This window comes from Sarcophilus harrisii, chromosome 6 (genome assembly GCF_902635505.1).
Source record: "Sarcophilus harrisii chromosome 6, mSarHar1.11, whole genome shotgun sequence".
NCBI classification, from domain to species: Eukaryota; Metazoa; Chordata; class Mammalia; order Dasyuromorphia; family Dasyuridae; genus Sarcophilus; species Sarcophilus harrisii.
In genome coordinates, this window is record NC_045431.1 from 70,801,904 (window position 1) to 70,813,972 (window position 12,069).

A 12,069-nucleotide genomic window follows, 5' to 3' on the forward strand; every position below is an offset into this window, starting at 1 on the left:
GAATTATCCCTTCCACATATTAGGGTTAAGGGTATGGTACCCCCTCAATCTGGAAAATTTGTGTAAAATTTTTTGGCCCGTCACTGGTACAGAAAGTCTGAATTATTTCTTTTTTCTTTTATGGGGTATTCACAGTGTCTTATGGAAAATTTAGGGAACCAAATGGTCATAGGCCCCGTGTTATCCACCGGCCTTTGCCGTGCCACATGCAGCCTCTGCAAAGCTCCCAAGCAGTTCTCATTTAATTTCTCAGGCGCTGTGACATATATCCACACCATATCCCATCCACGTTGCGCTGTGCAAGGGTTAACAGTACAGTCATTGAGATTGGGTTGAATTTAATGCTTTTCTGAGATTCCCTAATTTCTACCTCTCAGATGAGGAGATGAGAGGAAACAAATTGTAACTAAATGGTAGATTTGGGAGTTGGGGGGCCCAGAGAGAGCTTACTTGCCAATAAGCCTCAGCCCTGACCCGCAGCCTCTGCCCTCACAAGCAGGAGGGTAGCTAGCACACGTGTCTATTCCCTCCCCACAGACTTGGGGACTGCTGCTTAGTGCCAAATATGATGTGGACACTAGCCCACTGGACAGAGATGGAAAACTCATTTCCCTGTCTGTCAAAAGGGCTGCCACGAGGTGGGGAACGATTTTCTGTCAGGAGAGGCCTGGTTGGATTTTGTTCAGTGACCTAGAGCTCAAGGACTCCGGCAAAGGTTCCCCGTCGCAATAACTGCCTCGCCTTCGCCCCTCATGGCCGGCTGGGATTCTCTTTTGCCGCTTCTGGAAACATCTCCCTTCTCCTACTGGTTCCTGATTTGGTCCTGAGGATGGGAGTTTAGAGCTCAAAACTTCAAAGCACCTATATTCATACTCTTAATGATTCTGGGAATAAAAAGCTTCAATAAAAAAAAGAAAATTAAAAAAAAGAGGAAAATAATATTTCTGGGAGATACTGAGCTATAGATTCATTCAAGTTTCAAGATCAATTTAAGTGTTGTGGGGAATAAATATGGAGGGAGATACACCGGGAGCCATTGATCCAAGCTGGAGGTCTATATTCTGCTATACGGCAGGGTCATGCCTCTGATTACAGGACTTTATGAGTGCCACTGAGTAAAAGGCCACAAATGGCCTGGCTGCGGTACCACGGGAGCTGCCGTCACTCACTCGCTGTCTGATTTTGGATAATTCACAGGCATATCCAGGTCTCCGTTTCCTCACCAGTCCATGGGACCGGATTGGACTAAATATCCTGTAGGGTTTCTTGCATCCCATCGGTGATCTCATGATCTCTGAAAGTTCTGTCAAGGAACGTTAGGGCTGGAGAGCCGGAGATCTAAATGGGGGGGGGGGGGCAGACTTGGCGGAGCCATCATTCTGCTAAGTATTTCCTTAGCTGCAGGAGTGCATGGCCCTTCCCCAGAAACTTTTTAGAGGGATGGACCGGTAGAAGAAAAAGAACATTTCTTAAGCAACTTGTGCTAAGCTCTTTACGATGCTCATAAAAGGCCCTGGAACCTAGATAGCTGCTATTATTGTCCCTATTTTACAGATGAGGAACCTGAAGCAAAAGTTAAGTGATTTGTACAGGGCTACAGAGCTAGTTTCTGAGATACAGCCCTATGGGAGGCCTGCCAGGAGCTAAAGACTCCTCATCAAAGGGATATGGCTTTAGCCTTTTAGAATACATTTACGCATGTGTTGATTAGAAAGGAAAGTGAGGATTCATGCCTTGGTCACTTCTTGACTTGATTACTGACATTTAATGGACTCTCCGATAGCTCTTCTGCATAGATTACAACTCATGGAGAATGCCCTTCTTGCAAATGCTCCAGGCTTTCAATATATTTGATTCGCTTCTCATCCATCACTGCCTTCTTTGTATATTCAATCCCAAAGGATCCCACCTTCTCTGCCTCTGAATTGCTGAAAATAAACCCATCAGTTTGGGTTGTATCTGCTGCTTGTGGCTTTTAGCTTTGGAAAGAAGAATGGATAAGAACACTCTTCTCTCAGTGTGAAAACAAGACCAAAAGCTTGCAGCTTCTTGTGGGATCATAACCACAAATGGAGAGCCTGCTGGAATGGCTGAATCATTTTCACATTAAATATCAAAATCTATGATGACCAGGAAACGAGTGAAAAAACAAGAGCTCACGAGTAGCTTCTGGGCTACCAGCTTTTCAAAATCTGGCATACAAGGAAGTCCAACTCCTTTCCTCCTGAGTTTTCCTATTATATTCTTTACTTCTTCAGTTCATTGAGTCTAACTCTGTTTTCTTACTGTCATTTAATATGTAAGATTAGAGAAACATCTCATCTTATATTCACATTCTTGTCTATCCCTAGTCACATAAAAATAAACATTTGATTTTTTTTTTAGCCTTTCTTATCTAAAAGTATTCAACTTTTCAATTTTTGGTTAGTTTGCAAATTAAATATCCTGTTTGCTTTTGGGTTCTTGTAAAGAAATGATTCGAGTTTCTTTCCTGAGAGGTCCATTTTCTTTGGTGGTAAGGTCCTGCTTTGTAAGATATACTACTTTGAACTGTCAGTCCATATCCTTTGTTTTTTTGAATGTTATATTCTATTTTCCTTTGATTTCTTACAGCCTATTATAAGTTGTCTGATGCTATTCTGATTTTTGTCCTTGAGGTTTGAAGATTTTTTTCCCTTTACTATTTGCAAGATTTTTTTTTTTGGTTTGATATTGTAGTTATACAATTTAATTATTGTTTCTTGATGATTTAAACCTGAGGTTTCTTTCTGTTTTCCTTCTGTGAGTCCTCTCAATCTGAACTTTGCCATTTCCAATATCTATAGGGAAATTTACAACTTAATTTCTTGAGATTTTCTGGAAGAGCTATCGTCCATAGGTATTTCCTCAATTCTATCTTAAAACTAAGTATCTTATTTTTTTGTGTTCTCATCTTCTTCCAATCTTGTTTTTTGTTTTTGTTCACTTACATCCCCACCTCCAGTCATCCTGATCTGCATCTTGCTACTGGACCCAGATAGGTCTGGAGGGAAAATTGAGGCAGGTGGCCTTGCCCAGCCCTCCCTCACTGAAATCCGAGTCCCTTGCATGTTATGGCATCCCCTCCCTGATATCTTGGTCCTCTTTGAGAACTAAGGACACACAACAACATCTTTTTCCAGGAATTTTATTGATATTGGCTTTATTGAAAGAATAGATCATAGACCAACAATGTTTAAAATGTAAAAATTTTAAAAGATACTGGTAATTACAGGTCTTACTGCCATTCCTGATGTGTCACTTGAATGTATAAATTTTGAAGTGGGGAGAGAACAATAGAAGGAAGAAACCATCCATGAGTATTTACCAGCGCTCTTGTTGCCCTCATCAGCATAGTTCTCCTTCTGCTGTATTTGAAGGGCTCTTCTGGGCTGCATCAATGACTCAGGACTACTTCCAAGAAGCCTTTCTTGCTCAGTCATGCTCTATGCTGATTACTCTGCATCCCTCAAAAGTTAGAGACTATTTGTTTTTTTGTGATCTTTATTTAATTTTTAAAGTTTGGATGACTCAGATTTTCTAATTGTTTCTTGTCTTTCTGGTTAGCCTATAACAGGATCTACTTTAGGGGGGGTAAGTTATCTACTTCTTTGTTCATCTCTCATACAGCAGGCATGAAGAAAACTCTTTATAAAGATTTACTAAAGAATTAATCTTCTTTATTATCCCTATTATCAAGCTCTATACAAATTGGCCCAAAGAATTAATTTAGAAAGCCTCAGGCAGACCAGCAGTCCTTTTCATTGTAGGGTCTCACCCATGCATTTGTGGAAACTCAGCTGTAAATTCTGTATTCTAAGGAATGGTAGAGACAAATTAAGAGGTAGCATGGCATAATAGAAAGCACAGTGGATTTGCAATTAGGAGAGACTGTGTTAATCTTGGACAGCTAATTGGCTTTGTGATCACGGGCAAGTCATTTAACCTCTTAAAACCTAATTTAGGGCAGTGAGATGGCACAGTGCTAGGCCCGGAGCCAGGAAGCCTCATCTGGCCCCAGACAGGACCCTATACAAGTCACTCAACCCTGTTTGCCTCAGTTTCCACATCTGTAAAATGAACTGGAGAAGGAAATGGCCAACCCTTCCAGTATCTTTGCCAAGAATACCCCAAATGGGGCCGTGAAAAGCCAACTGAAGACACGACTTTAATGAGACAACAAAGACTGGGTTTGCTCTTCTATAAAATGAAGATATCATCTACTTGACATCTGTGATTGTATGTCTTCACTTTTCCAGGCTAAATATTCCATTTTCTCCAACTATTCCTCCTATGACACTATTTCAAGCCCCTTCATGATTCTGGAAGCCTTCCTCTAGTCACTCCATCTCATCCCACCAACATCCTTCTTAAAATGTGGTACCTGCAATGAATACAATACTGATGAGGTCTGACTGAGGCTGCGTACAGTAAGACCATCCCCAGCAACAGGTCTGTATTGAGATGGCTTTGGGTACTACAAGCTTTTTTTTTTTTTCTTGGCTGCCATATCACACCATTGACTCATATTGTGACTGGCCAACTTTTTCTTAGATGAAATGTTCTTCAGTTACACTTCCCCATTTTTTTTTAAATTTGGAAAGTTAATTTTTAAAGCTAGGTGTAAAATTGAAAGTCATCTCAATTAAGTTGCATTATCTTTAATTCAGCTAGATATGCTATTTATGAAGATTTTGGATTCTGAATCTGTCAGTGTCTGAATTTGTATTATCTATGTTTCCTCCTAGCTTGGTGTCATTTGGAAATTGATAACCATGTTATCTATGTCTTTACACAAGTCATTGATAAAATGTTAAAGGAACAAGCAGAGATCACTCAACCACTCCAACAGAGACCTCCTTTCAAGTTGACATTGAGCCATTAAGACTACTCTTTGGTCCCTCATCCAGTTCCCAATCTATCAAACTGTACTAGCGTCTAGTTCACATCTCTTCAGCTTATTCACAAATAGAGCATGAGAGCTTTTGACAAATGCCTTGTTAAAATCTAGATTCCTCTGATCTACCAGCTTAGTGTGTCAAAAAAAGGAAATGAAGTCAGTTTGGCACAGTCTGCTCTTGATGAAGTCACAGATGCTCTTTCTGATCAATGTTTCCTTCTTAAGATGTTCATTAAGCATCCTTTAACTAATACGTTTTAAAACATTGCCATGGATGGATGTAAGCTCACTGGCTTAAGATTATCTAGAGAGGAAGCGGTGGCTTTAGGCAAAGTGTCTCTCTCTCCCTTTCTACAAGAATAAGAAGTGGTTTTAGAAAATCCTGACCAGCTCCTTGGTTCCCCATTGGTACATTGCCACTGAGACTACACACACACACACACACACACACACACACACACACACACACACACACAAAAAAAAACTTTTCTAGGAATAAATTATCTGATATAGACTTTTGTAACATTATAAAGGCTAAAACTTCACATTTAGCTTATGGAGCCCACAGGTGATTTATGCAACTAGTTTGGATCAACTAAGTATACATACTCTTTGGCCCAGCAATACCACAAGTAGGTCTGCATTCCAAAGAGGTCAAACTAAAAGGAAAAAGGACCTACGTGGACCAAAATATTTTATGGTAGCTCTTTTTTTGTGGCAAACAATTGAAAATCAACTGGATGTTCAATTGGGGAATGGCTGAATAACTTATAGGACTGTGATGAAATGCCGTTGTGATATAAGAAATGACTAGGGGGATGTGTTTAGGAAAAAAACAAAAACTGGCAAGAGTTATATAAATTGAAGCAAAGAGAAGTGAGAAGCAGCAGGAGATCACTGTGCATTCTAAGAGAATACTGATCAACTGTGAAAGATGTGACTACTTTAACACAATGATTAGCATTTTGAAACAATGAAAAAAATACTATCTACCTCCAGCGGGAGAAATGATAAAATCTAAGAAATACCCGTTTCTCTTTCTTTTTAAAAGAAATGTGGTTGATTGGTTGGGAAGTGGAGCCAAGATGCAAGAGAAAAGGTAGGAAGAAACTTGGGCTCTCGCCAATTTTCCCCAAACAGCTTCAAATCAAGCCTCAAAATGATGCTTCAGATGTGACAGAATCTACAAAGAGAGAGAAAGAGAGAGAGAAAACCATTTTCCAGCCCTAGATAATTTAAGAGGATCGCAGGAGAGTACTGCACTACAGGCAAGCTGGTCAGAGGCCCCTAGCCCAGCCCAGAGCAGCGGCTGCGGGCCCACAATCCTGGTGCAGCAGGCCAGTGGCACAGCAGGTTACTGAGCAGGCCCATCAACACTTGTGCAACAGGTGAGCTGCTGCTCCTGGCACAGCAAGCCAGAGACCAGGTCCTTGCCCTGTGATGCAAGCCGCCTGGACAGTCCCTCCTGAGCCTCAGGAGCAGAGTTCAGTTTTGAAAGCCATATATTTAACATGTATAGGACTGCTTGCCAACTGGGGGAGGGGGTGGAGTAAGGGAGGGGAAAAATATAAACAGAAGTGAGTGCAAGAGATAATGTAAAAAATTACCCAGGTATGGGTTCTGTCAATAAAAGGTTATAATTATTTTTTAAAAATTTTTAAAGTCATGATATAGCCTGGAAAATGAGCAGAAACCAAAAAAAAAAAAAAAAACCTTTAATCATAGAAAGTTTTATGATAGGAAGGATTAAAAAAAAGTGGCTAATATAGAAATGTTTTACATGACTTCACATGTATAACTGAATATATTGTTTGATTTCTCAATGGGTGGGCTAGAATTTAGAATTCAAAATTTAAAAAGAAAATAGTTAATTTTTTTAAAGTAAAAAAATTGATATATTTTTCTAATGATTTCTAAATGTTATTTTCATTTTCAATTCATAAGTGATCCAATTGATCATCATCTTCCCTAACCCTCACAATTAAAAAAAAAAAAAACTGTTCCACTTATGGAATAGATACTTAAGTGTACTGATATGTATATATTTTATTTTTATTTTTAATTTAATTTTAAAATTTTTTAAATTAAGTTTAAATATATAAATTTTAATATTTTAAAATTTAAATTATTGTTAATTAAATTTTTAAATTAAAAAATTAAATTAAAAAAACTTGTTTATACCAACAAACTTGTTTTGAACATACGGCCAGGTCTATATCATCTGGCAAAAGAAATCAAATTGGGAAACAGCAGAACCAACGCTATCCAGGGGAACAGAAAGTCACATCAACATAAGTATCACTAGAGAAGTTTCTTTTCACAAATATATTTGGGTGAAAAGAAAGGTCTAACACACACAGTGCAGCATCCATCAATCCAGCAGAATATTTTAGGTAGGAATAATTAGGCCTCAATAAAAAGGACTAAAAGCGGACCCCAGTTCTGCTTCACGTCCCTTTTGGAACCACATGCCCCCGTGTCTGCATAAAGACAGGCGGGAAACACACTCTTTCCGGATTGCTCGGGAGCCATCCACAATAATCCTCCTCGTGTTGCGCACACACTTAACACCGCTGGGGTGGGGCGGGAGACGGAGTTTTCCACAGACAGACAGCGACACTGGCTCCGAGGGTTTGTAACCGGATTTTATTCTCGCCCACAGCCACCCCTACGGGAGGTGCGGGCGTCAGTAACAGAGGTAGATCCGTTGGGCGCGGGGAAGCAGGGTACAAGAACGCTGGAGGCTCACATTTGGAATGACGGGCCAGGCGGAGGAGCCTGCGCATCCGGCCCAGCGCGCCCCCCCCCACCCCCGGCTCCGAGCTAACGCTGCCCTCCGTGCGTGTGTGCAAACCTCCGGAAGCTCACCTGGCGCAGGACCGGCCGCCCGGGCCCGAGGGCCTCCCAGGAGGCGGAAGGCACGGCCCGCGCTCGGGGGGAACGGAAGCCATCATGGCGCTCGGGGGGAACGGAAGCCATCATGGCGCTCGGGGAAGCCCCGCAGCTCCAGCAAGGGCTGGTCTGGGGGCCGCCGGGGGCGCGGCCCCGCCTCAGGACCCCGAATGCTCCTGTGGACGTCAGGCCGAGGATGAGAAGACCCGGAGAAAGAAAACTACGGGAAACTCAGAGGAAGGACGGGTTCTCCACCCGGGAAGGGAAGCTGGGCCCGGTCCGGGCAGCCCCGCCAACTGGGAGAAGCCCCGGGGCTGCCGGGCCCGTGGGCGCCCTCCTCTGGCGGGCCTGCGACGGTCGCCCAGCGCCGGGCTTCTGCTGTGGGTCCCGCAAACGTAACAGCGGGTCGGGCGGAGCAGTGACAGTCTCCCGGCGCCGCGGGCCGCTCCTTCCGGGACCCCGAGGCCTCCCGGGACCACCCTCCTCACCCGCGGTGCCCGCCGGGAGGGAGCCAAGGCGGGAAGCGCCCGATAATGATGACACAAACACAAGTCCCCCCCGCCCTCCCCCACCTGACTCAGACTCAGACTCCGGGCCTTTGAAACGGCCTTGATGCGCCTGAGACAGCCAGGTGCCACCGGCTCGTGCCGCAGAACTGAAGGAATTATCCCGGGACACTCTTAATTTGAAGGAATGTCTACAAAGTGATGTCAGTGAATGCAAATGTTCCCCGCTTCGCTAGCCTCCCTCCCTCCAGCCTCTGGCCCCCCGCTGAGCGCGCGCACGCAGAAGAAAGGGGGATGTCACAGCTTTAGAATAAAGAGACACGCAGACACACACGCAGCCGCCCCAGTCCCGGGAGCCAGGGGGGCGGAAGGGGACTGCCCCTGGGCCTTCTCTGCAGCAGCGCTGCGGGCCCACGGAAAGCGGGCCCTCGGAAAGCGGGCCCTCGGAAAGCGGGCCCTCGGAAAGCGGGCCCACGGAAAGCGGGCCCACGGAAAGCGGGCCCTCGGAAAGCGGGCCCACGGAAAGCGGGCCCTCGGAAAGCGGGCCGGGCCGGGAGCCCGGGCGCGCTTCCCAAGCGGGACGGCAGTCACTGAGTTAGAAAAATAAACGGCTCCGAGGCAGGCCTCGGGCCCCGCTCCGGCCAAAGGCGGTGTAAGGCACTTACACAGATCTTTTTTCATATAAAAAATAAACTACGCGTTGAAGCCACATTCACAAGGACAGGTCTTCGGGACAGTGTGAGTGTGCAGTATCGTACATATATACACAGCGGTGACTCGGCCCTCCCTTACACGGTTGGTCTCATCAGCTTCACGCCCTGCAAGAAGAGCAGAAGGAAGGCGTGAGTCTGGCGGCCAGTCCTGGGCCGAGGCCCAGCAGGGCCGGATACACCCCGCAGCGGCCCGGAGGCCCCCCAGCAGGGCAGAGACAGACAAGCCGCGGCCAAGCTTGGAGCTCTGGCTTTCTCTTTTCCGAGCTCACAAGGGCAGCCGGGGCTGGGCTGGAACCCGAATCCAGGATTTTTTCTTTTGGACTCGGGAATGAAAGCATTCCCCTCCCTTCCCCAACAAGATCCGCAGGACCTATCACTTAGCTGAGTGACTGACAGTTAATCGCCCGCGGCTCTGGGGCACGGAAGTGAGGCCCAGAGGGCCCACGTTAGAAGGCATGTAGCCGGGGGTCAGGGAAATGAGTCCGAAATTCTGTCTCAGACACTTCTAGTGATCCTGGGCAAGTCACTTACTCTCCACATGCCTACGTTTCCTCAAGCGGAAAAGGAGAAGGCTAATCTCAAAGGATGCTAAGGTCCCTGCCAGCTGTTAGTGTGCATTCACTGGGAGCCAGGGTGAATCTAAGATCCTGTGAATTACCCTCTAAAGGATACTTTGGTTCCATCTGGCTCAATTTGGTTTCCATCTGAAAGATATTCTTATTTTAAAATTTCAATTTAGTTTCCAAAGATATTTTTATTTTAAAATTTCAGGTGAAAAAAATACGATTAAGAGAGAAAAGTTACTTACATTTTTAATGCTAATGATGTTTTTTTAAAATAAATAAAATGATCCCCTTACAAGAACCCTGCAAGGTAAATACTTTTATTCCCATTGTACCGGTGAGGAAACTGAAAAGTAAGTGACTTATTTGACACAGAGATGCAGTAAGTGTCTTAGGAACTGACTCACAGCCTCCCTGATTCTTTCTCCGATACCGGGTTGCCTTTCCAACTCACTGGGAATGACCACTATCAGAAAAACACTTTTATATTTCTTTCTTTCTATGTTAACGGTTTTTTGGTTGAAAAAACAAGAAAGCATCTTTTCAAATACCTTCAAAAAATTCACTCCCAAACATAGTGTAAAAGTGTCTTTCTCTAGAAACTTTCAAAAGGTTCTGCTAAAAAGTTATTAGAAATAATCCACAACTTTAGCAAAGTTGCTGGTTATAAAATAAACCCACATAAGTCATCAGCATTCTTATATATCACTAACAAAATCCAACAGTCAGAGTTACAAAGAGAAATTCCATTGAAACTTTCAAAAGGGGTAACTCTGGCACATGGTCTTGGGTAGGAGGAAGCTCACCCTTGCAGGCAGCATCCTCTAGAGATGCAGTCTCATTGTCCCAGGTACGATCAACTGACAACGACTCTTAGGTCAGAGTAACTTAAAACATTATTATTGTCAGAAAATTGCCTTTAAAATATGTTCTCTGCCACCAGGGCAGCTGCTTTTCCCCTATCTTCTGGGTTATAGCTGATGAGTGGCTCAAATCTAGACCAGTCTGCTGTCATCTGGCCTGCGAAATCCAAGTCCCAGGGAAAGCATCTGTGCTGGCCAATGGCTCTCTCGACAAAGCTGGCCAAGTTCCTGGGCTAACTGTTGGTTTGTTTTGGTATTAGTTGCTTATTTGTGAAATCAGAGTAAATCAACACATATTTACCCAGAAATCAATAGCTGGCCTGTTTATTTTGGCTTAAGGGTTTACAAGGAAGATGCTCAAAGCAGCCGAGTTGAGTTTTCAAGCAAGAAGGCTCCCTATGCAGTCACTGGATGAGCTGGAATGGAACCTGGGTTTTCTGACTTTCACTTGGCATTGACCTGAGGTTATTCTTTTTTTAAAAATTGCATCTTTATAGTAAAACTCCACCTTTATGGTAATTAAAAACTCTGAACCTTGAACTAACTCATTCCTTCCAAATTCAAACAGCATCAGCACACCTACGTTGCTTAAAATAATACTGTCTATATGGATAATAAATCCATAAAATAATATGGATAAACAGTATACATCTGATACCAGGCTGAAGGTTTTTCTCAATAAGGATTTTTGTTTGTTTGTTTCCCCTGATGGGGACAGAGAAACGGTCTCCTCTCTTGTGCCCTCAGCCTTTTTAGCAGGGCTCCTATTAGGAATAGATGAAAACTTGTTGACTGACTGAATCCTAAGGAATTCTTACCTTCTGTCTTGACACCATCCAAGACTTGATTGTTGGCACTAACAGACTGCCCAGCAGGATCTGCGCTGGGTGGTAGATAAGCAAGGGTACAGATATTAGGGAGAGGTGCTCATGGCCGGCAAACACGATCTTTAGCATTGGAATTCCTAAGGACAAAGGAGGAAAAACCATGGACAGATACAGGTTTAGGGCTAAGACCACTCAAAAGAGAACTGTATTTAAGCAAAATGTCAATCTTCCACAATGCCCCCAAACCCAAATCTTAGGGTTCTACCCACCCCTGACACAGCTCATGGGTGGGAGCTAACATCTTCTTTTTCCTTTCACCATTTGGATAATTGCAATAGTTTTCTGATGGGTCTCCCAGTTGATTTACTGATTAGATTTCTTTCTTAAGGACCAGACCTTAAACCAAAACTGATATGATTCTCATTGGTCACCAGTAGGTCCTAGAACAAGCCCCACTTGGTCACTGTTTGGGTCCTGATTGACTCAGATTGAATGTAAATGCCAGTTATTTCTGTTCCTGCCAGAAACCCCTCAGAGTCTCTCCCTCCCAGATTCATTCATTCATGCATTATTTAGATTTTTTTAGATTATAAGTAGGTGCTGCTTATTCTTAATTATGGAATGGGTGCAGCTTCAGTCAAACTGAGACCTGTTGAAGACCTTAGCTTAAAAAGGCCCATTGCATCCCAGGTCATCTCCAGTCATCCTGATCTCTATCTGGCCACTGGATCCAGATGGCTCTGGAGGGGAAACTAGAGGCAGGTGATCTCCCTCATTCAAATCCAAC

General features: G+C 43.8%; 1 protein-coding gene across 2 annotated transcripts in view; it reads right to left on the reverse strand.

Moving 5' to 3' along the window:
- Window positions 1–8,868: 8,868 nt before the first annotated feature.
- SLC10A7 (solute carrier family 10 member 7) overlaps window positions 8,869–12,069 on the reverse strand; it is a 250,878-nt gene continuing 247,677 nt past the window's right edge. Inside the window, exons 11-12 of one of the 2 annotated variants that reach the window (XM_031941416.1) lie at window positions 11,274–11,419; window positions 8,869–9,134 (exon numbers count right to left, since the gene is read on the reverse strand). In XM_031941416.1, the coding sequence (XP_031797276.1) occupies window positions 9,105–9,134; window positions 11,274–11,419 (176 nt within the window). In that variant the 3' untranslated portion in view covers window positions 8,869–9,104. Of the gene's footprint in view, window positions 9,135–11,273; window positions 11,420–12,069 lie in introns of those variants that run through there. The other variant, XR_004230006.1, reaches the window with a different exon arrangement.